This window comes from Symphalangus syndactylus, chromosome 2 (genome assembly GCF_028878055.3).
Source record: "Symphalangus syndactylus isolate Jambi chromosome 2, NHGRI_mSymSyn1-v2.1_pri, whole genome shotgun sequence".
Taxonomy (NCBI): Eukaryota; Metazoa; Chordata; class Mammalia; order Primates; family Hylobatidae; genus Symphalangus; species Symphalangus syndactylus.
Window position 1 is genome coordinate 136608996 of NC_072424.2, and position 24191 is coordinate 136633186.

The following is a 24191-nucleotide window of genomic DNA, read 5'->3' on the forward strand; positions in this document are numbered from 1 at the left end:
AAAGCAGAACCAGGAGCCCTGCCAGGGCGATGGTGGTGGAGCCATGAGTCATCTGGGAAGGAATGCACTTGATGGACGAACGTGCTCTGCTCTCCTTTCATTATGAGGGTGTATCCTCCCTGTCCCTGCTCAGCAGACGCAGAGGTTGAACTACTCAGAGACATGAGCATACATTACGGCCCAGAGATTTAGGAGCCCAGGTCCACTTCCAGGTCTGCTTCTGATGTGTGATGCAATTTGGGGCATGACTCAATCTGCCTTGACCTTCGTTTATCTACTTATAAAATGATGAGTAATGACAGTGCTTCCTGGATGCTTTATAATTCTGGGTGCCAACCTGGACAAGCTCAGCTGTGCAATTTCTTTCTACCTGCACACCAATAGCTGCACAACCAAGGAGCAAGGTGCATGGCAGGGCAGCCCTAACCCCGGGACACTCACGCCTGCATGCTGGAGATTAGGTCTGCCCTGTTGTGTTCCCAAGTCCAACTGTGCCCAGCACCGCCCGGTAATCCTGATGTCTTTGCCTGATTAACACAGGTTTTTTGCTCTCCACAACAAACATTTCACACCTCCTCCAGTCTTTTCAAACCTGCTCTTCCTCCTCACTCTCAAATCTCCCTTTTTACTCTACCAAGAAAGAAAAGAATCAGTTTGAAATTTCCCAATCCTCCTGATAGCAAAATTAACCAACCGCATTTGCACCCAAGTGACTCTCCTTTCCCCACCCGCAGTAGAAGAAGCTGATGCCTGCAGCAATACTTGGGATCCTGCTCTCCCCTGCCTTCTCTGTTCCTTATTCTATTACTTGTCCTTCCTCTGTCTTATGCATTCAGCCTCTACTTACCTGGACCCTTAAACACATTCAAGTCTCCTGTAATGAAACATCTTCCATTCCCCTCCAGCTACCACTTTTCTCTCCCCACCTCAGCTAATCTTTTTATTTTGTTTTGTTTTGTTTTGAGATAGAGTCTCGCTCAGCTGCCCAGGCTGGAGTACAGTGGTGCGATCTCAGCTCACTGCAACCTCCGCCTCCCAGGTTCAAGCGATTCTCCCACCTCAGCCTACCAAGTAGCTGGGATGACAGGTGTGTGCCACCATGCCCAGCTAATTTTTGTATTTTTAGTGGAGACAGGGTTTCGCCATGTTGGCCAGGCTGGTCTCGAACTCTTGACCTCTAGCGATCTGCTCACCTTGGCCTTCCAAAGTGCTGGGATTACAGGTGTGAGCCACCGCACCTAGCCCCTCAGTTAAGCTTTTTTTTTTTTTTTTTTTTTTTTTGAGACGGAGTCTCTCTTTGTCGCCCAGGCTGGAGTGCAGTGGCGCAATCTCGGCTCACTGTAAGCTCCGCCTCCCAGGTTCACGCCATTCTCCTGCCTCAGCCTCTCCGAGTAGCTGGGACTACAGGCGCCTGCCACCACGCCCGGCTAATTTTTTGTATTTTTAGTAGAGACGGGGTTTCACCGTGGTCTTGATCTCCTGACCTCGTGATTCGCCCGCCTCGGCCTCCCAAAGTGCTGGGATTACAAGCGTGAGCCACCATGCCCGGCCTAGTTAAGCTTTTATTAGTTGTCTGCCCTTGGCATTCCCACCTTTCCCCTCCCGCTCACACAGCCCTCCCTGTCTGGCTCCCTGCAAAAGAAGGCCCCTTCTCTTCCTGCCCTTCTGTACATTCATATTTCAGCTGTGTCTCATCTAAATAGCACAGTCAGATGTTTTTAAAAATCCAGTCATTGACTTTTTTTGTAGTATGTAACCTGTTCTAGTTTATTGTAACTACTTTTTTCTCCTGCTCTGTGTTACTGTCTCTACCCCCTTCTTTTCATCATTCTTTTTGGATTAAACAAGTCTGGCTTCTCCATTTCTGGGGGGCAGTAAAATGGTTAAATCTTACTGTTGATTCCATCATAGGTAACAGATCCTTTTTTTCTCTACTTTTAAGATTTTCTGTTTGTCTTTGATTTTAAGCAATGTTATTATGATATACCTATGTATAGTTTTTTTAAAAATATTTTTCCTCTTAAATCTGTGGTTTATTGTCTCTCATTAGTCTTTAGAAATTCTTAACCATTATCTCTTCAAATATACCTTCTGCCCCATTTTTCTCTATATATGAGTGTCCAAACATATACTTTTTCATTACGTGCTGTATGTCTCTCTCCCTCTCGCTCTGTCTCTTTCTCTCTCTCCCATCTTTCTGAGATGGGGGTCTCATTCTATTGCCCAGGCTGGAATGCAGTGGCACAGCCCTAGCTCACTGCATCCCAGAACTCTTGGGCTTAGCAGGAGCACGCACTCACTATGTTGTGCAGACTGGTCATGAACTCCTGGCCTCAAGCAATGCTCCCACCTTGGCCTCCCAAAGCACTGGGGTTACAGGCATGAACCATGATATTTGGCCCTGTATGTCTCTTATACTGTTTATTTTTCATTCATTTTTTTTCCTCTGTGCTTCACTCCAAATATTTTCCATTGACCCATCTTCCAGTTTACCAGTCCTCCTTTCAGCTAAGTCTGATCTTATGTTAATTTAATTTGTGGAGTTTTTCATTTCAGTTGCCTTACTTTTTTTTTTTTTTTTTTTGGAGACGGAGTCTTGCTCTGTCGCCCAGGCTGGAGTGCAGTGGTGCAATCTCGGCTCACTGCAAGCTCCGCCTCCCGGGTTCACGCCATTCTCCTGCCTCAGCCTCTCCGAGCAGCTGGGACTACAGGCGCCCACCACCACGCCCGGCTAATTTTTTTGTATTTTTAGTAGAGACGGGGTTTCACCGTGGTCTCGATCTCCTGACCTCGTGATCCGCCCGCCTTGGCCTCCCAAAGTGCTGGGATTACAAACGTGAGCCACCGTGCCCGGCCCCACTTGCCTTACTTTTTAGGCAACTTTTTTTTTTTTTTTTTTTTTTTGAGATGAATTCTCACTCTGTCACCCAGGCTGGAGGGCGGTGGTGTGATCTTGGCTCACTGCAACCTCTGCCTCCCGGGTTCAAGCAGTTCTCCTGCCTCATCCTCCTGAGTAGCTGGGGTTATAGGTGTGTGCCATCACACTTGGCTAATTTTTGTATTTTTAGTAGACTCAGGTTTCACCATGTTGGCCAGGCTGTCTCAAACTCCTGACCTCAGATAATCTACCTGCCTTGGCCTCCCAAAGTGCTGGGATTGCAGGCGTGAGCCACCATGCCCAGCCAAGGCCTTAATTTCTATTTGATTTATTATTATAAATTCTAGTCCTCTGGAGAAATTTCTCTTTGATTCTTTATATTCTGGTTCTCTGGAGAAATATATTCTTGTCATATATTGTCTTGATCATATTAGTTATCGTTATTTTAAAGTTTATATCTTTCAGTGCCAGTATCAGGATCACCCATGAGTCTATTTTTATTGTGCATTTTTTCCTCTTTGTTTTTGGTCACTTTCTCTTGGATCTTAGACTTAGGATGACCAACCATCCCAGTTCACTCAGGACTTGCCTGGTTTTAGCAGTTCAAGTCTTGCATCCCAGGAAATTCCTTAGTCCTAAGGAAACTGGGACACTTGCTTACTTTTTAGTCCTGGTATGCATGGCAATTTTTTACTGAATGCTGGACATTGAGTATGAAAAACTGGGATAATTTGAGATTCAAAAATATTAGATTGCTAGAAAAGTAATTGTGGTTGGACCATGAATTTTATATAATTATAACTTGGCTCAAACACATCTTTATTAATAAAAGTAGGATCCATTACAATCAACACATTTTTGCCAAAGAGAAATGAGTTTGTTTACTCCTGTACCATAAAAATCTGTGCTTCGGGATTCGACGAACTCTTGGAAAGCATTTTCTGCATCCTTCTGGTTGTGTTTTCCCTGCACAAAGTTCTCATGATGCTTGAAGAAGTGTTAGTCTGTTGGCGAGAGGTCAGGTGAATATGGCGGATAAGGCCAAACTTTGTAGCCTGATTTGTTCAACTTTTGTTTTTGTTTTTTGTTTTGAGATGGAGTCTCGCTCTGTTGCCCAGGCTGGAGTGCAGTGGTGCTATCTCAGCTCACTGCAACTTCCGCCTCCTGGGTTCAAGTGATTCTCCTGCCTCAGGCTCCCAAGGAGCTGGGATTACAGGAGTGCACCACCGTGCTCAGCTAATTTTTGTATTTTTAGTAGAGACAGGGTTTCACCATGCTGGCCAGCTGGTCTCGATCTCCTGACCTCAGGTGATCCGCCTGCCTTGGCCTCCCAAAGTGCTGGGACTACAGGCGTGAGCCACCACGCCTGGCCTTGTTCAAGTTTTGAAGTGTTGGTTGTGTGACATGCAGTAGGGCGTTGTCATGGAGAAGAATTGGGCCCCTTCTGTTGATCAATGCCAGCTGCAGGCGTTGCAATTTTTGGTACATCTCATTGATTTGTTGAGCATACTTCTCAGATGTAATGGTTTCGCTGGGATTCAGAAAACTGTAGTGGATCAGACTGACAGCAGACCACCAAACAGTGACCATGACCTTTCTTTGGTGCAAGTTTGGCTTTGGGAGGTGCTTTGGAGTTTCTTCTCAGTCCAGCCACTAAGCTGGTCATTGCTGGTTGTCATATAAAATCCACTTTTTGTCACACATCACAATCTGATTGAGAAATGGTTCGTTGTATAGAATAAGAGAAGACAACACTTCAAAATGACGATTTATTGGTTTTCACTCAGCTCATGAGGCACCCACTTAATGAGCTTTTTCACCTTTCCAATTTGCTTCCAATGCTGAACCATCATAGAATGGTCAGCGTTGAGTTATTCAGCAACTTCTCGTGTAGTTGTAGGAGCAGCTTCGATGATTGCTCTCAATTGGTCGTTGTCATCTTCCGATGGCCGCCACTACACAATCCTCATCGTCAAGGTTCCCATCTCCTTTGCAAAATTTCTTGAACCCCCACTGCACTGTATATTGCTGGGCCAAATGCATTGTGGATGTCGCGGATTGTCTCTGCTGCTTTACCACCCATTTTGAACTCAAATAAGAAAATTGCTCAAATTGCTTTTTGTCTAACATCATTTCCATAGTCTAAAATAAACATAAACAGCAAATAATCCATTATTACCAAAATCATAAAGCGAGAAATGCCCATTAAAATGATGTATAACAACCACATTTATTCAGGAATGTATTCCAATATCAAATGGCAAATTCCAACAATGCAAAACCCGCAATTATTTTTGTACTTTTATTATGCTTCATAGAGAATTTACTTTTGCTCTTAACATACAGTTAGAGTGGAGGCAAAGAATCTTTATCTAGTCTGGGGCTGAGCTGATTCAAAACTGGATTTCCATTGATGAAGACAGGTCCATTTCCAGGTGACTCTTCTTCCTAGTAAGGAAGTCTTTGGAGGATCCCAGCTGAAGGTCCGGATATTTACCAAGCCCCTTCCCTGTGATAAGCGTGAAGGCCAGTTTTTTCCTCTGTAGTAAGATGAAACTGCTGGAAGCATTCTTCATTTGAGATAGAGTCTTGCTCTGTCACTCAAGCTGGAGTGCAGTGGTGCTATCTTGGCTCACTGCAACCTCCACCTCCTGGATTCAAGCGATTCTCCTGCCTCAGCCTCCTGAGTAGCTGGGACTACAGGTGTGTGCCACCATGCCCGGCTAATTTTTTTATTTTTAGTAGAGATGGGGTTTCACTGTGTTAGCCAGGATGGTCTCAATCTGCTGACCTCCTGACCTCATGATCTGCCCGCCTCGGCCTCGCAAAGTGCTGGGATTACAGGCGTGAGCCACTGCGTCCAGCCAGCTGGAAACGTTCTTACGCTTCTCGGTCCCTCAGCCACAGCTTCCAGTTCAGCAAATGCCTTGAGGAAAAGGCAGCATCTGGGTACTCATGAATTTGCCCTGTCTCTGGGACCTTAGCTCCTCAGGCTCCCCATGGCTTCGTAGCCTTGAATGCTGATTTTGCCCCCCAGTCCCGTTAGACTGCTGAAAACTCTGCTCAGCTTCTCAGTCTCTTTGCCATTTCATTTAGATTGACATCTTGGCCATCCAGCCCTTGGACGTGCAGCTGTAGTAATTCAGTGTGTTCCCGATACAGGGAGAGTCAAGCAGGTCAGTAGAATAGAATCAAAAGTCCTGTGTTGCTTACACAGAGACCTGTGCCTTGAAGTGAAAGGCAGCTCCGGGTGTCAGGCTTACTTCCATGTGCTTCTCCTCGGCATCTTGGCCTCTTGCATCCTGGTGGTCTTGGCAGCTCTACAATGTCTTGAAAGCGTGTGTAACACCATTTAGTCTGACGTAGCCTGAAGCTGAGTCCCGTGACAAATGCTGTATTATTCATTAGCCTCTACATTCATCCACCTGGTTCTTCTCTTAGGCTGCTCACACCTTTTGCCAAGCTTCTGTATCCCTTCTCTTCTATCTTCGCTTCTCATACCTCACTCACTCATGCTGGCGCACCAGTCCATGCTTTTTTTTTTTTTTTTTTTTTTTTTTGGTAGAGAGGGGGTTTTACCATGTTGGCCAGGCTGGTCTCAAATTCCTGACTTCAAGTGATCTGCCTACCTCTGCCTCCCAAAGTGCTGGGATTACAGGCATGAGCCACCGTGCCTGGCCTATGCCTTTTTGAGTGTGTAAAAATTTTACATTGTTTTCCATTTTAACAGTGGAATGGTGTTGGCAGGTGAGATTTTTCAGAGCCAGTGACTGGATGTGGTGAAGCTTGTTTTGTTCTTGGCATTTATCAGTTCAGGTTCCAACCTGTCTGATGACTTGTTGGTATTGTTTTTTGTTTGTTTGTTTTGAGATGGGGCCTCACTCTGTCGCCCAGGCTGGAGTGCAGTGGTGCGATCTCAGTTCACTGCAACCTCCGCCTCCCAGGTTAAAGCAATTCTTATGCCTCAGCCTCCCAAGTAGCTGGGATTACAGGTACGTGCCACTTGCCTGGCTAATTTTTGTATTTTAGTAGAGATGGGGTTTCACCATGTTGGCCAGGCTGGTCTCGAATTCCTGACCTCCAGTGATCCACCTGCCTTGGCCTCCCAAAGTGCTGGGATTACAAGGGTGAGCCACCGCGCCTGGTCTCAGTTGGTTTTGTTTCGATTTTATCTTTCCTTTGTGGTTCTGACTTTCTGCCCCCAGGCTTGTTTCTTTTTTCTTTTTCTTTTTTTTTCTTTTTTTTTGAGACGCAGTCTTGCTCAGTCGCCCAGACTGGAGTGCAGTGGGGCGCTCTCCACTCACTGCAAGCTCCGACTCCCAGGTTCATGTCATTCTTCTGCCTCAGCCTCCGGAGTAGTTGGGACTACAGCTGGGACACCACCATGTCTGGCTAATTTTTTTTTTTTTTCGTATTTTTGGTAGAGACGGGGTTTCACGTTGTTGGCCAGGATGGTCTCGATCTCCTGACCTTATGATCCGCCTGCCTCGGCCTCCCGAAGTGCTGGGATTACAGGCGTGAGCCACTGCATCTGGCACTCCCAGGCTTGTTTCTTAGTTTCTTTCCACGATGTTTTATAGTGTGGAGGAGCTAGTTGGGAATTCGAAGTAGAAATCAGTTAGGCTTCTCTTCCTATAAAGGTAGCACAGAGATTGGTTGCATGCAAAGTATTTAAGCACGTTTAATAGTGTTAAGGTGGTTTATTGTATCTTTTAGGCCTAGGAATTTTGTGCTAATTAATAGCATTCATTAGCCTCCCCTTATCTACGTCGTATAAGCTTGGAGTACCCTAGATTGTGATGATAGTTTTATTTTTCATTTTAGGTAACCAGAAAAATTTAAATACAATTTACTGTTACCATTGGGTACACACTTTACTTGCTTTATTCTATATTCCTCACCATAGCCCTATGAGATCAGTATGGTTTTTTCCAGTTAGACTTTGCCACAGTTAGTGAGTGGCAGCACCGGCATTTGAGTCCAGGTCTATCTGATTCCCATTCGCAGCCACTTAGCCCCAGACTGTGCTGCTTTCCGCATAGCTGTCCTGTCACAGATATTATCTTGGCCTCCTGGGAGTAATCTTGCAGAATTGCACAGGAGCTAGTCTGTTTCGCCCCAAGCAATTTGTGTTAAAGAATGAGATTGTGTAACCTTTATTGCTAGGCAAAAACTATATCTAGGCAAGAGAGGGCCTTCTGAGGATTCTCTGTCTCCTTGGGATAGAATATGTGGCAACTTATTTTGGCAAAGTACAAGCCGGTGCATTATTAACTTAATGTGAGTCAGGATACATGCTCTATGAGTTTTTATTTATGTGCTGTCTTGAAACCAGAACATCAAAAAAATGAATTAACTGTGAAGTAACTTATTATATCTGTTATTCTTGATTTCAGGGAAGTTTAATTAGCATTGATAGCACCTGTACAGAGATGGGCAATTTTGACAATGCTAATGTCACTGGAGAAATAGAATTTGCCATTCGTTACTGCTTCAAAACCCATTCTTTAGAAATATGCATCAAGGCCTGTAAGAACCTTGCCTATGGAGAAGAAAAGAAGAAAAAGTGCAATCCGTAAGTTGTTTTTTTTTTAAGTTTAACATAAGACATATTGATTCCAAAATGTATATGAAAAAGTAAAAGTCTAAGAATAACCAAGACAATTATTTAAAAAAAAAAACAAAAATGAAAAGGTTCACTTCAAGAATTATTATAAAGCTGTAGCAATGCAAACAATGTGTTATTGATACAAGGATAGAACAAGTCAGGAGAGTAGAATCAAAAGTCCAGATGCAAACCTTAGTGTATATGAAAACTTACATGATCAAGGAATGTCTTAGTCTGTTTCGGCTGCTATGACAGAATACCATAGACCAAGTGGCTTATAAACAAGACAAATACGTCTCTCACAGTTCTGGAGGCTGGGAAGTCGAAGCTCAAGGTGCTGGTAGATTTGGTATCTAGTGAGGACCCCCTTTCTGGTTCTTAGATGGCTGTTTTCTTGTGTCCGCACATGGTAGAAGGGACACGGCAGCTCTCTCGGGCCTCTTTTATCAGGGCACTAATCTTGTTCATGAGGGCTGCACCCTCATGACCTGATCACTTCTCAGAGACCCTGCTTCCTAATACCATCACATTGTAGGTCAGGCTTCAACTGTGAATTGGTGAGCGGGGTGGACATAAACATTCAGTTGAGGAGCTATTACAGATCAGTGGGGAAAAGTGGACTTCAATAAATGATGTTGGAAAATTTGGCTTTCCACACAGGAATTAACAAAATTAAAATATTGACTCATACAATCCATAAAGAGATTTAAAATGTTATTCTCACTGACAGATATGAAAAGGTGTAGCACCATTATTGTAATTATAATAGTAATTATTATTATTATTTTGAGGCAGAGTCTTGCTCTGTCGCCCAGACTGGAGTACGGTGGCGCAATCTTGGCTCGCTGCAACCTCCGCCTCCCGGGTTCAAGCGATTCTCCTGCCTCAGTCTCCTGAGCATCTGGGACTACAGGCATGCACCACCACACCCAGCTAATTTTTGTATTTTTAGTAGAGACGGGATTTCACCATATTGGCCAGGCTGGTCTCGAACTCCTGACCTCGTGATCTACTCACCTTGGCCTCCCAAAGTGCTGGGATTACAGGCGTGAGCCACCATACCCAGCCAGCACCATTATTTTAATGTGCATTTCCCTTATTACTAACAAAGATGAGCAACTTGTTTTGAAAAAAAAAAAAAAAAAATAGAGACAGGGTCTCAGTATGTTGCTCAACCTCATCTTGAACTCTCAAGCACTTCTCCCACCTCAGCCTCCCAAAATGCTGAGATTACAGGTGTGAGCCCAGACTTTTGAGCCACTTTTTATATATGCATTTGCCACTCAGGTTTATTTTATTTTTTCTGAGACAGAGTCTTGCTCTGTTGCCCAGGCTGGAGTGTAGTGGCACAGTGTTGGCTCACTGCAACCTCCACCTCCTGGGTTCAAGCAATTCCCTTGCCTCAGCCTCCTGAGTAGCTGGGATTACAGGTGCCCACCACCACACCTGGCTAATTTTTGTATCTTTAGTAGAGACAGGGTTTCCCTATGTTGGCCAGGCTGGTGTTGAACTCCTGACCTGAAGTGATCCACCCGCCTTGGCCTCCCAGAGTGCTGGGATTACAGGCATGAACCACTGTGCCCAGCTAAGCTTATTCTTTTGTGAGTTTTCTAGTCCTATCTTTTGCCCATTTTTCCTTTTAAAAATTTAATTAATTAAAATTAATTTTTTTTTAAGAGACAGGGTCTTGCTTTGTCACCCAGCTTGGAGTGCAGTGGTGCCACTGTAGCTCACTGCAGCCTCAAAGTCCTAGGCTCAAGGAATCCTCTCACTTCAGCCTCCTGAGTAGCTGGGACTACAGGGGTGCAGTGCAATGGCACAATCACAGTTCACTGCAGCCTCAAGCGATCTCCCTGCCTCAGCCTCCTGCGTAGCTGGGAGGCACATGCCTGTAGTCTCAGCTATGTAGGAGGCTAAATTTGTAACTTTTTTTTTCCAGCTAGATTTTTTAACTTATTTTTGTAGAGACGGTTTTGTTCTGTTGCCAAAGCTGGTCTCAAACTCCTGGGCTCAAGCCATCCTCACACCTCAGCCTCCCAAAGCTCTGGGATTACGGCCATGAGCCACTGCACCTGGCCTCCCATTTTTCTATTGGATTGTTTATTGTTTTATTTATTTACCAGAGGTTTTTTGTTAAACCTAATTTAAATAGGTTTAAAAATTATTTATTAGTTATCTGTATTGCACATATTTTATCCTAGCTGTAACTTGTTTTCTAACTTGTTTATTATGACTTTTCTTATAGAAAGTTTAGTATCAAATGTATCAAGCTTTTCCTTTAAACTCTCTGCTTTTTGTGTCTGTAGAAGAATTCCTATGGCACCCAAGGGTTTAAATACGTTCTCTGGTTTCTTCTTATCTTTTTTTTTTTTTCAAACTTAGTTCTGTTCACATTACAACTGGAATTGATTTTCTATATATAGTTTAAAGCAGGGGCCTCATTTTTGCCTTTCTTTTGTCTTACATGGGGAACTTCTGGCATACTGTTTTAATTACCAGCTAAAGAGTGATGATGGGAAAAGAAATCAATTGTTGATTTAATCAAACTCTCTTCTGCTCTGAAATTTTTAGTAGCTCTTTAGTACCAGACAAATTAAGTACACATTTCTATAGCACTTACGGTTCCTTCATAACAGAATCTCTCCTATTGTTCTAGTCTTAGCTTTTATTATTACTCTTCCTGTACCATCTACCTCAGGACAACTGGAATAGTCTTTGTCCCAAAAGTACTTCCTGACTTTTAAATTTCAAAATTTGAGGGATGCAGTTAAAGCAGTGCTTATATTTAAAAGAAAAAAGACTTAAAATGAATTATTTAAACCTCCATCTTAACATGCTAGAAAAAGGCTGGGTGCTGTGGCTCACAACTATAATCCCAGCACTCTGGGAGGCCAAGGTGGGTGAATCACTTGAGGTCAGGAGTTCAAGACCAGCCTGGCCAACATGGTGAAACCCCATCTCTACTAAAAATACAAAAATTAGCCAGGTGTGGTGGCGGGCACCTGTAATCCCAGCTACTAGGGAGGCTGAGGCAGGAGAATCCCTTGAACCAGGGAGGTAGACGTTGCAGTGAGCTGAGGTCATGCCATTGCACTCCAGCCTGGGCAACAAGAGCAAAACTCCGCCTCAAAAAATAATAATAATAATAAAAATAGAGAATACTCAAATACCAGTATAGGAATGAAAGAAGAGACAGCATGACAGTGCTTGCAGACATTCAAGTATAATAAGGGGGCGCCAGGCTGGGGGCTCGTGGCTGCAATCCCAGCACTGTGGGAAGCCAAGGCGGGTGGATCACCTGAGGGTTAGGAGTTCAAGACAAGCCTGGCCAACATGGTGAAACCCCGTCTCTACTAAAAATACAGAGAAAATTAGCCAGGCATGGTGGCATGTGCCTGTAATCCCAGCTACACAGGAGGCTGAGGCAGGAGAATTGTTTGAACCCAGGAGGCAGAGGTTGCAGTGATCCGAGATCATGCCACTGCACTCCAGCCTGGGTGACAGGGTGAGACTCCCTCTCATTAAATAATAATAAAAAATAAAAATTAGCCAGGCGTGGTGGCACACGCCTGTAGTCCCAGCTACTCAGGAGGCTGAGGTGGGAGAATTACCTCAGCCCGGGAGGTGGAGGTTGCAGTGAGCTGAGATTGTGCCACTGTACTGCAGCCTGGGCAACCAAGTGAGACTCTGTCTGGAAAAAAAAAAAAAAAAGGAAAAAGTATAATAAGGGGATATTATGTAAAACTTTGTGCTAATTTAACAACTTAGATGAAATGAACACCTCTTTCTTTCTTTCTTTCTTTCTTTCTTTCTCTTTTTCTTTCTCTCTCTCTCTTTCTCTTTTTCTTTCTCTCTCTCTCTTTCTTTCTTTCTCTTTTCTTTTCTTTTCTAGAAACGAGGTCTCACTATGTTGCCCAGGCTGGTCTCAAACTCCTGAGTTCAACTGGTCCTACTGCCTCAGCCTCCTGAGTAGCTGGGATCACAGGTGCACACCACCATGCCCAGCCAATTAAAAAAGATTTTTAGTAGGGATGAGGTCCCACTATGTTGCCCAAGCTGGTCTCAAACTCCTGGGCTCATGCAATCCTTCCGCCTTGGCCTTCCAAAATGCTGGGATTACAGGCATGAGCCACCACACCTGGCTGAAATCGACACATTCTCAAGAGACACAAATTGTCAAAACTGACATGAAATGAAATAGAAAACCTGAATAGCCCTATATCTGTTAAAGAGATTGAATTCATAATTTGGCATCATCTAGGAGAGTTGAAGGGGCATATACCCTATCATTCCTGGTTATATGCCAAGAGAAATGCTTGCATCATCTAGGAGAGTTGAAGGGGCATATACCCTATCACTCCTGGTTATATGCCAAGAGAAATGCTTGCACATGTGCACCATGAGCAGGGCAAAAAACTAGGACATAAGACAAATGTTCATCAACAGGATAAATGACTTGTGTATTCATTCAATGGAAAGATATGTAGGATTAGAGATGAATGAGCGGCAGTTACAGCAACATAGATGGATCCCAAACATAATATTGAGTGAAAAAAGGCAAATTACAGAAGAATGTATACAGAATGATCCCATTTATATAAAAGTTCGAAAACAGGGAAAACTAAGCAGTACATTCTTTAAGGAGACACATCAAAATGGTGAAACCATAAAGAAAACCAAGGGGGTAATAAATATAAAATCCAATATGGTTATTACCTGGTTATGGGCAGGATTATGATAGGGAAGTCACTGGTTATGTTCTGTTTCCTAAGCTGGGGGGCGGGTACATGGGTGTGCACTTTATTATAATGCTTCCAACCATATAGGTATATTTTATATGTTCTGTTTTACATATATGAGATTGCATGAATGTGTAATGCTCAATAACTTAAGAGTAAATGAACTGCGAAGAATGAGAGATGGAGTTTTGAGGGATTTTTTGTTTTGTTTTGTTTTTTTGAGACATAGTCTCGCTTTGCAGCCTTGGCTGGAATGCAGTGACGTTATCATGGCTCACTTCAGCCTTGACCTCCTGGGCTCAGGTGATCCTCCAGCTTCAGGCGTCGAGTAGCTGGGATTACAGGTGCATACCACCATACCCAGTTGACTTTTACATTTTTCTTGGAGATGAGTTCTCCCTATGTATTGCACAGGCTGGTCTCAAATCCCTGGCTTATGGAATCCTCCCTGAGCCATGGTGCCTGGCCAGTTTTTGGGTTTTTTGTTTTGTTTTGTTTTGAGATGGAATTTCGCTTTATTGTCCAGGCTGGAGTGCAGTGGCGCGATCTTGGCTCGCTACAACCTCTATCTCCCAGGTACAAGCGATCCTGCCTCAGCCTCCTGAGTAGCTGGGATTACAGGTGCATGCCACCACTCCTGGCTAATTTTTGTATTTTTAGTAGAGACAAGATTTCACCATGTTGGCCAGGCTGGTCTCGAACTCCTGACCTCAGGTGATCCACCCACCTCAGCCTCCCAAAGTGCTGGGATTATAGATGTGAGCTTCCACGTCCGGCCTCCTGGCCGATTTCAAGTATTTTTACAAAAAGCTTAACCTAGGGGGAAGAAGAGGCCCAAGACTGGGGCTAAAGAAGGGCACAAATAGAGGGAGGCTCACCGTGACTTTTTACTTTGGAAAGTGGGGCCTGTTTCTAGCCTGTGGAGAGGGGGCTTGGGCTGCTGCTGGCGGGGGGCTGGTCATTGCCATCACTGGGGCTGCCAGAGGAGCCATGAAGGGCATTGTAGGGGCCTGTATGGAGGGGTCAGCCTAGAACAGGACAGGACATGTCTTCCTCTCCGCCTGGATTTCAGGGGCTGGGTGAGTGCAGATGGAGGCATCTGTCATGCTGCGTGCGACCTCTAGACTCAGCAGAATCCCGCTGCTCAGCGGTTGGGAGGAGCAGAGTCTTTGAGGCCCCTGCAAGGACACAGCACGGTGCGAGGCATATGCTTTCCACTTCACTTTTTTTCTTTTGCAGGCGGTGGGTGGCAGAAGGGACGGGAATCCAGCTCATGGCCTTGACATCCAGGCAGGCGAGAGAATCTCTGGTTCCATGTCTTCGCCAAATGGAGTAGGGCCTGAGGAAGGCAGGACGAGCTTCACACCCCCAGGAATATTCCAGAGGGTTATGTGGCCAGCATTTGACCATAGACTGCGTGAATCAGAAGCTGCCCACCCAGCACCAACGTTGCTCACTGTTAGGCTATTAAGTCCTTTCTATCAACTCAAAAATTCCAGCAGGAAGCCTGGGAAAGAAAACGCTGGCCTGTGGGCTCTGCTGCCCCCAAACTCTTTATCCACCCCTTTCCCTGAGTTCTCACTCTGTCCCCGCTGCGTTTGGCCCCTAGGTATGTGAAGACCTACCTGCTGCCCGACAGATCCTCCCAGGGAAAGCGCAAGACTGGAGTCCAAAGGAACACGGTGGACCCGACCTTTCAGGAGACCTTGAAGGTACTTGCTGGACAGATATTCCTGTGCAGAGTCCTCCCGAGCCCAGGTGGAGCACCTGGGGCAGAGTCCAGTGGATGGTGCTTTCAAACTCTTGACTCAGTTAGATATAACACAGACACCTATATGTTTCTTTGCAGCTCTGTCAATCAGTGTTAAGTTGGTAGAAAATAAATGTCAGCCTTTGTACAGGAAAAGTGCAGAGTCTGCCAGACTCAGGAATGGCTTTTGATTAATGATTTCTGAGAAGATGGTGAAAAAGAACCTGGCTGTCTCTTTGTCTCGGGCTAATACCGGGGCACAGGATAATTTTAAAAATTAGTTCGTCTTAGTGGATGTTTCTATCAAAGAGGTGCTCTCAAACAGAGTGCCCTGAAAATTAAACTCCTGAGTTACTGTCGTTGTAAAAGTGCCCCTTTATTGTATTTCTGACAAACTCAGGTTTCTTCTAATTTTATTTTTTAAAAATGACTCCTTTTATGAAAAATCTTACAAAGGAATTGTTTGGGTTTTCACGTTCTTTGATACTAAGAGATGTGATTGATGGTTGAGGGCAGAGATGGGGCCACGCGCTCTGATGTCGGGTGGAAGGCTGCAGCTGAGGTCTGGTATCTGCAGAGAGCTGGCTGTGGTGGCCCCAATCTCGGTGCAGGATGAGGGGGGTAGCCCAAACCTGTGGAGGCTACCCCACCGGGGCTGGGCAGCCAGAGGTCCCCTCGTCTCATGCCTGTGACAGGAGAGGGCTTTGTTTGCCTTTCTTGGCAAGTTAGGGATGTCTGTGAGCTGCCAGCCAGGGGCCATCTGGGCAGCTGGCACAGAGCCCTGAGTTCATTAAATAATAATAGCTCTTGTTTCCTGGGTCCCTACTGTGGCCAAGTGCTTTATATACAGCCTGGGGTAATTATTAGAAGCCTCATTTACCCACGGGGAAACTGAGACCTAGAGAGTCCTTAGAAATACAGCTCAAAGCCACAAAGGGGACTGGCGGTTCTCAAAATTTGTGTGCGTAACATAGGATTTACATTTTTAAAACATTTCTTCTTTTCTTTTTTTTTTTTTTGAGATGGAGTTTCACTCTTGGTTGCCCAGGCTGGAGTGCAGTGACATGATCTTGGCTCACTGCAACCTCCACCTCCCAGGTTCAAGCGATTCTCCTGCCTCAGCCTCCGGAGTAGCTGGAATTAAAGGTGCCCACCACCATGGCCGGCAAATTTTTTTGTGTTTTTAGTAGAGATGGGGTTTCACCATGTTGACCAGGCTGGTCTTGAACTCCTGACCTCAGGTAATGTGCCCACCCCGGCCTCCCAAAATCCTGGGATTACAGGCTTGAGCCACCACGCCAGGCCTAAATTTCTTATTTTCTAAGATGCAGACTGTACTTGGACCCTGGGGATTTTTTTTTTTAATGCAGATTCTGGGCTGGGTGCTGTGGCTCACAACTGTAATCTCAGCACCTTGGGAGGCCAAGGTGGGCGAATCACAAGATCAGGAGTTTGAGACCAGCCTGGCCAACATGGGGAAACCCCGTCTCTACTAAAAATACAAAAAATTAGCGGGGTATAGTGGCAGGCACCTGTAATCCCAGCTACTTGGGAGGCTGAGGCAGGAGAATCGCTTGAACCCGGGAGGCAGAGGTTGTAGTGAGTCGAGATCACGCCACTGCACTCCAGCCCTGGCGACAGAGTGAGACTCTGTCTCAAAAAATAAATTAATTAATTAAAAAAAACAAAAAACAAAAAAGCAGATTCTGATTCAGCAGGCGTGGGCGGGTCCTTTCTCCCTGTGGTGGGACCAGGCGCTGTGTAGCAGCAAGTCACTGGAGAACGTCTTCGGACGGTTCTGTTCATGCACCTGCTAGAAGAATTGTGAAAAACTGTGTATCCCCTCACACATTTTAATTAGAGATCCAAAGTTACTCGTCGGAAGTTTAACTATTTTGTGTTAGACAGCTTTATGAAATGAGATAAACATTTCATATTGACTATATTTTAGATAAATAAGGCCAGGTGTGGTGGCTCATGCCTGTAATCCCAGCACTTTGGGAGGCTGAGGTGGGTGGATCATGAGGTCAGGAGATCGAGACCATGCTGTCTAACACGGTGAAACCCCGTCTCTACTAAAAATACAAAAAACTAGCCAGGTGTGGTGGCGGGCGCCTGTAGTCCCAGCTACTTGGGAGACTGAGGCAGGAGAATGACGTGAACCTGGGAGGCAGAGCTTGCAGTGAGCTGAGATAGCGCCACTACACTCCAGCCTGGGTGACAGAGCAAGACTCCGTCTCAAAAAAAAAAAAAAAAATTTAGTTATATAATTGGAGTTAAAAGGTTACCTACCTTAAAATGTACACAGAATCTCAAAGATATCACTTAAAATTTTTATCCATGGGTCTTATCTAGTATATTGTGAATATTTTATAGTCCTGGGAAACTTTCCAGTTACAATTAAAATAATCGGCATCTCTAATCGATCCTAAATGCAAAATATCCCAACACCGGCCAGCCTCATCCTTAATAGAAATACACATAAGATGCAAAGGATGGGAAGCCGGGGAGGCCAATCCATCATTGAAAGTCTCGCTAGAAGCCAGTATTTCCAATCACAGTCACCCCTTTGTGCGGCACCCAAGAGCTTTGTGCGACCTGGGGTGAGCCATCAGAGTATGATTCAGGTGGATGAGGCTGTGAGAACTGTCTCCAGCCAGTTTTGAGAGAAGTACACATCACATGTGAGGATCTAGAAACTGATCCTCAAGTTTTTCTGAGCAGAGCACTTCTTGGCAAGTCTTTCTGGACCCAGGGAGACTTGTACCTCATTTGACACCACTGTCCTGGGGGCCTGGAGAGGATGAAGTGATCTCACTGGGTGACATTGGTCATTGCCCGGCCCTGCTCTCGAATGATCCTTACACCTCATTCCCAGCTGAGCCTGGAGCAAGCTTTGTGGGCCTAACAGGGCAATGGAAAATAGGTCTGGTTTGAAAAGGCAGATTCTATATATAGCAGAGAGTAGGCCTATTGACAGAAAGGGGCGAGCAATGGGTAAGGAACCAGGAGAAGTGGCCTGAGCGTCGCCCACACACAGCTGGAGATGAGAGAGCTGCCTGGGGGCCCGAGCCCTACCCTGCTAAGTGGCGTGGTGTTCCAGTAACCGCTTCATTTCTCGGCAGCAGATGCAGCTGGCCAGCTGCCTGGACTAACTGGTAAGGAGTGTAGCTGGAATATGGGGAATAATCACATCAATCCAGAGTTTACAGACAGAGATTGAATGTGGGGCAGAGACAGAAATGGACCCATGGGCTGGGTGTGGAGGCTCACGCTTATAATCCCAGACCTTTGGGAGGCTGAGACGGGTGGATGGCTTGAGCCCAGGAGTTCAAGACCAGCATGGGCAATGTAGAGAGACCCCGTCTCTACAAGAAATTAAAAGATTAGCCGGGCATGGTGACGCCTACCTGTAGTCCCAACTACTTGGGAAGCTGAGGTGGGAGGATCGCTTGAGCCTGGGAGGTGCAGGCTGCAGTGAGCTGAGATTGCACTGCTGCACTCCAGTCTAGGTGACAGAGTGAGATCCTGTCCCCCCCCAAAAAGATATGGACCCATAGACTTGAGGGAAAACTGGCTAAAAGTTACCCAAAGGCAGGAGAAAAGGGAATGTGACCCAAGAAATGCCCATCTCCATGGCCACAAGCCACTCCAGCGGGGAGGAAAAGGAGGAATGAACTGAGGAAGCTAACCTGGCCAGCCAAGCCATGTGTGCCTGGCCTGCAGACGTCAGAAGTGTGGACAGAGCCTACGGGCAGCCCCCAACAGGGCAGGGGACGACCCTGCTGCACCTCCCGTCTGTTTGCAGAGGCTGAAGGAGGGAAATTACCGCGTCTCAGTTCCTTTTTATTCCATCTTGCCCTCGATTGGGAAGATGGGTAAAGGTGAGCATGAGGAGATGAACCCCAAAGCAAACAAACTGCACAGCTGCTGCAAATGGGTGCAAGTGTCCGGCCTCACAGCAACAGCCGTGTCACGAGGAGTCACCATTCAAACCCCAAACAAGCGCCGGAGTGAGGGCAGCATGGGCCACGGAGGTCAGCAGCGAGACTCGGGCCTGGACACAGTCAGTGCACGTGAATCTGGCCTGCAGTGTCGGCTACCAGACCAAGGGAGGGACGGTCACTGAATTTCCAAGCTTCTTTTTTTTCACCTGCAAAATGGTTTGAATTATACTGACCTTGTAGGGTGCGTGTGAAAGCTAAAAAGATCAATGCATCTGAAAAGCCTGGTATGAAATAAGTGTTCAATAACTTGTAGGTTTTGTTCATTATTGAGAAAATCCAACTAATAAGCTTAAAGTGAGGCCCTCAGAAGCTGAGGTGGAGTCAGCCACACCTTGGGAAGGGCTGGGTGCCACTCAGGGGCCTTCGGCCTCCAGTCTGTATGGGGCAGAACCCATGCTTGGCTGGGGAAGGGGTTCTCTCGTCATTCTTGGGTGTGTTGGGAGCCCCCGTGTGGACAGTAAGAACATCGTGTTGGCCTCTGCCAAGCCAGCACAGGCCCTGCATGCCTGAACACAGGCACTGTCCCTCCAGGGCAGACACGTGGTGTTGGGGGGAATGGAGGAGGGGGAGTTCATGCTTTGCTTTAAAAATAAATAAATAAATACAGGCTGGTGCAGTGGCTCACGCCTGTAATCCCAGCAATTTGGGAGGCCGAGGCAGGTGGATTATTTGAGGTCAGGAGTTCGAGACCAACCTGGCCCACATGGCGAAACCCTGTCTCTACTAAAAATACAAAAAAATGAGCTGGGTGTGGTGGTGGGCGCCTGTAGTCCCAGCTACTCAGGAGGCTAAGGCAGGAGAATCGCTTGAAACCAGGAGGCAGAGGTTGCAGTGAGCCGAGATCGTGCCACTGCACTCCAGCCTGGTGACAGAGCGAGATCCTGTCTCCAAAAAAAAAAAAAAAAAAATTTTTTTTTTTTTTTTTTTTTTTAGTATTTTTGGGCCTGTTATCAGTATTTTTGGCCAAGCCTGGCTGGGTGCAGTGTTTAGATGCAAGTTCAAATCTTGTGTGAGCATAGACTTTGGCTTGATTGCTAGTAGGCGTGGGCTGGGCAAGGACTTTCATCCTTGTCTTGTTCTAAGAATTGGGGGTGGGAGGGGCTCAGTGGCTACCAGGGCTACCCTTGCTTGTCCCCAGGCAGAGCACTGGGCACCTGGGGAGTAGGGGGAGGGGTTCTTGAGCAGAGAGAGGACCCCCCGCCCCACCCTGGCTGTAAGCACCTTGACCCACCCTAACCACATCAGGTCCCTGGCTGCATCGGCATCTTGGACTCAGCCTGTGGGAGGGAGGCCTGCGCCAGGCCCCGGGAAGTGGAGTCCTGGGAGGTGGGGTCCAGAGATGGGGATCCTAGGAGTGCGGGCCCCAGGAGCCCAGCTGACATCTCTGCTCTGCCTCTGCAGTATCAGGTGGCCCCTGCCCAGCTGGTGACCCGGCAGCTGCAGGTCTCGGTGTGGCATCTGGGCACGCTGGCCCGGAGAGTGTTTCTTGGAGAAGTGATCATTCCTCTGGCCACGTGGGACTTTGAAGACAGCACAACACAGTCCTTCCGCTGGCATCCGCTCCGGGCCGAGGTGATGTGTGGTTTTGGACTGAATGCCCTCCATCCCCACTGTGATAAATAAATCACCTTTCAGAGAGATCCCAGAAGAGAAAACGTACCTGGCAAGACTTGGACCCAAGACAGTGTGTGTTCGCCGGCCTGGCGCTTTGACTTTCAAATAGTTACTTTCTCGTGGGTGGGGTGGGGGGAGGGTTCGTTTTAACTGTTACCCGAACAGCCCCCGCCTCAGCATCATACACAGACCAGACTGGATCAGGTCCTGTGGCTTCCCCTGGCGGAGGCCTCCCCTTGCTGGTGGCTGACCTGCTGGAAGCTGGCCATGCCTTTCCCTGGGGGCACCGCCCGCAGCTATGCGGTCCCCCTGGGGGCTACAGTGTGTTGTTTCTAACCTTTCAACCCCAGCCACTCTCAATAATAGGTGACAATAACTAACAATAATAGGTGACAAATGGCTGGACCGAATGCTATGAGGAAGGCAGAGGCTGCCCTGGCTGGGATGTGGGGCTCCAGCTCCTGGTTCGGAATTGCACAGCGGGAGATAGATAGCACATGGGCTGGGGGTGGGTCAGAGGAGCTGATGGACTCCATTTAGGATCCGTGTCCCCCAGGCTATGCAGGTAGGAGAAGAGGCCTGAGAGAGAGGTTAGCATTTCTTGGAGATGCTGCTTTGTACTTTGCTGTGTCCAGATCCCGGACTGGGAGAGAGTTCATGTGAGACCACGAGGGATGAAAAACGTGGGCTTCTGCCATCTCTTTAAAAACCCCAGTGGGGAGGCCGGGCACGGTGGCTCTTGCCTGTAATCCCAGCACTTTGGGAGGCTGAGGCGGGCAGATCACGAGGTCAGGAGACTGAGACCATCCTGGCTAACACAGTGAAACCCTGTCTCTACTAAAAATACAAAAATTAGCTGGGTGTGGTGGTGCACGCCTGTAGTCCCAGCTACTCGGGAGGCTGAGGCAGGAGAATCACTTGAACCTGGGAGGCAGAGGTTGCAGTGAGTCGAGATCGCACCACTGCACTTCAGCCTGGCAACAGAGCAAGACTCTGTCTCAAAAAAAAAAAAAGAAAAAAAAAAGAAAAAAACCAGCGGGATGGACTACTCCCCTCAGCCAAGGGCCCACAGCAGGCCCAGCCTTCTGCTCCGACCTGGACATAAGGCACAAGGACCATCTGGCTTCTTTTCCTCTCTGGAGCCAGTGCAGCTGGGATTTGCAGTGTCTGCCTGGAAGCTTCTCAGGTTTCAGCCGAGGCCTCCTGGTGAGCCACCTGCCCCCTCCCTGCTCCTCCAGGCGACGCCCACTCTCCCACTGCCTGTGCCGACTCCCCCAAACTAGAGTCCCGGCTTAGACCTCCCCTTCCCAGTGCCTACCTGGAATGCATCCCCTATCCAAAGTCAGCCCAAGATTACCCAAAGCCCATCTCCTCCAGGAAGCCATTCCTGATTACCCCTACCAGAAGTGGCATCCCTTCCAGGACCTGGAGCTCAGGACGCCTGCCGTCTCTGGGCCTGATCTTCTGCCTCGGTGTCCCTTTGCTCCTGCCCCAGCCACACTGCGGGTGGGCGAAGCATCTGGCTTCCATGCCTTCCTCTCACCCCCACTCTGTCATCTCTCAGAAGAGCATTGGCTCTTCCGGGACACCCTGAGTTTCCAGCCCGAACTCCCTTCTGTCAGAGGCTGAATCCCCCGTGCACCCTGCCTCTCCCACACCTCTGTCATCAGCTCGAAGACAAAGCCTGGAACAAGCACAGGGCCTGGCGTAGGACAGGCGGCCACCAGGCCTCATCAGACTGAGCCTGCCCTGGCAAGTGGGTGAGGAGCAGGTGGCACAGAGCTGAAAGGCATCCCTTCTAAAGCCAACAGGGTGGGGAGTCCGCCCACAGGCCTGCCCCTGGGCTCCGTTCTGCCTCGGTTTCTGGCCACTGAGGCTGGAGGCAGCCGTATCTCGTTTGGCACCTGAGGGCCAGGAAGACAGGGGCTGGCCCACGCGGGCTCCCAGGAGTCCTGAGGCCTCTGAAGGTAACTGAGAGGGCTGCTTCTCAGTGCTGGCAGGAGCCATGGTGGACCGGATGTGTCGAGACCAAACTTGTCCAACCTGCAGCCCAGGACGGCTCTGTTTTTTGGTGGTTGTTGTTTGTTTTGAGACGGAGTTTTGCTCTGTCACCCAGGCTGGAGTGAAGTGGTGTGATCTCGGCTCACTGCAACCTCTGTCCCCCAGGTTCAAGTGATTCTCTGCCTCAGCCTCCCCAGTAGCTGGGATTATAGGCGCCCGTCACCACGCCCGGCTAATTGTTTTGTATTTTTGGTAGACATGAGGTTGCACCATGTTGGCCAGGCTGGTCTCGAACTCCTGACCTCAGGTGATCCACCCACCTTGGCCTCCCAAAGTGCTGGGATCACAGGCGTGAGTCACCATGCCTGGCCCCAGGATGGCATTGAATGTGACCCAACACAAATTCATAAACTTTCTTAAAACATGAGTTTTTTTGTGATTTATTTTTAAGCTCATCAGCTGTTGTTAGTGTTAGTGTATTTTATGTGTGGCCCAAGACAATTCTTCTTCCAATGTGGCCCAGGGAAGCCGAAAGACTGGACCCACCCCTGCTCTAGACTCTTCCCAATACTCTCCTCCCACCCCACTGGGAGAAATACGGTGTGGATTTCAGGATCATCTCTTCTCCCGGCCCTCTCTTCACTCACTTTCTGGTAAAACCACTCACAACAGAAGCGCCTCGGTGGGCAGGGAGGTGTCCTCAGACTCACCACACCCTGAGGGGCCACCCCCTGTGGCTCTGGACAGAGACTACGCCCCATGCTGTCCCCAGCGTCTGTGCCAGTCCTTGGCATGGAAGGGCAGCGTGAATCTCTACTGACCTGGGTGGGGTGGATGGGGTGGAGGCTTGAGTTCATTTCTGTTTTTCAAACTCAGGCTGCGTCTGGGTTTTCGTAGAAATGTCTTAGGGAGTGTGCAGTGCCCTCGAGTCCCTTCAGTTCCTCAGGCTCATCTGGCTCTGGTTCGCTGGGGTGGCCAAGCTGTTCCTCCCCATGCTGGGGGTAGGGAGGGTGGGAGTGAAACCATAGATGGAAGGAAGACCAGTCCTGCCACGGACACACCTGCTCCACCCAGGGCCTTGCAGGGGCCAGGGGGAAGCATCTGTGGACGGAGCTGAGACAACCAGGGGAACCCAGAAGGTTCTCGGGACTTGGGGAATCCTGTCCCTAACCTCTGCCTCTTGTCCCCAGGCGGAGAAATACGAAGCCAGCGTTCCTCAGAGTAATGCAGAGCTCACAGTCCGGGCTAAGCTGGTCCTCCCTTCAGGGCCCAGAAAACTCCAAGAGGCTCAAGAAGGTCAGTGGCCTCCAGCCCCCTGGACATTGTCTGTGTCATTGTCTGCAGAGCCTGGTGCCGCAGGCAGACTGAGGTGGGGTGAAAGGTTTCTAGCATTTCCTTTCTATGGCCCCCGTGCCCAGCTCCAGCAGCTCTTTCTGAGCGATGCAGCGAGCCCAGGAGAGGTTCTCTGGAGCCTGTAGTGGGGGAAACGGGTGACCAGAAGCAGACGAGGCCCCTGATGCCCTCTCTACACTCCTCTAAGGACACTGCCCCAGGCCTTCCTTCCAGGGGCAGATTGGATGGTCTCTGGGGAAAC

At 47.8% G+C, this 24191-nt stretch overlaps 1 protein-coding gene across 26 annotated transcripts in view; it reads left to right on the forward strand.

Annotated features, from left to right (window-relative positions):
- Window positions 1–24191, forward strand: part of SYTL3 (synaptotagmin like 3) — a 121567-nt gene that overhangs the window by 92955 nt on the left and 4421 nt on the right. For all 26 annotated transcript variants that reach the window (XM_063632792.1, XM_063632783.1, XM_055268424.2 and 23 more), the window contains 4 exons: window positions 8275–8453; window positions 14835–14937; window positions 20384–20554; window positions 23788–23893. In XM_063632792.1, coding sequence (XP_063488862.1) covers window positions 8275–8453; window positions 14835–14937; window positions 20384–20554; window positions 23788–23893 — 559 coding nt within the window. The remainder of the gene's footprint in view (window positions 1–8274; window positions 8454–14834; window positions 14938–20383; window positions 20555–23787; window positions 23894–24191) is intronic.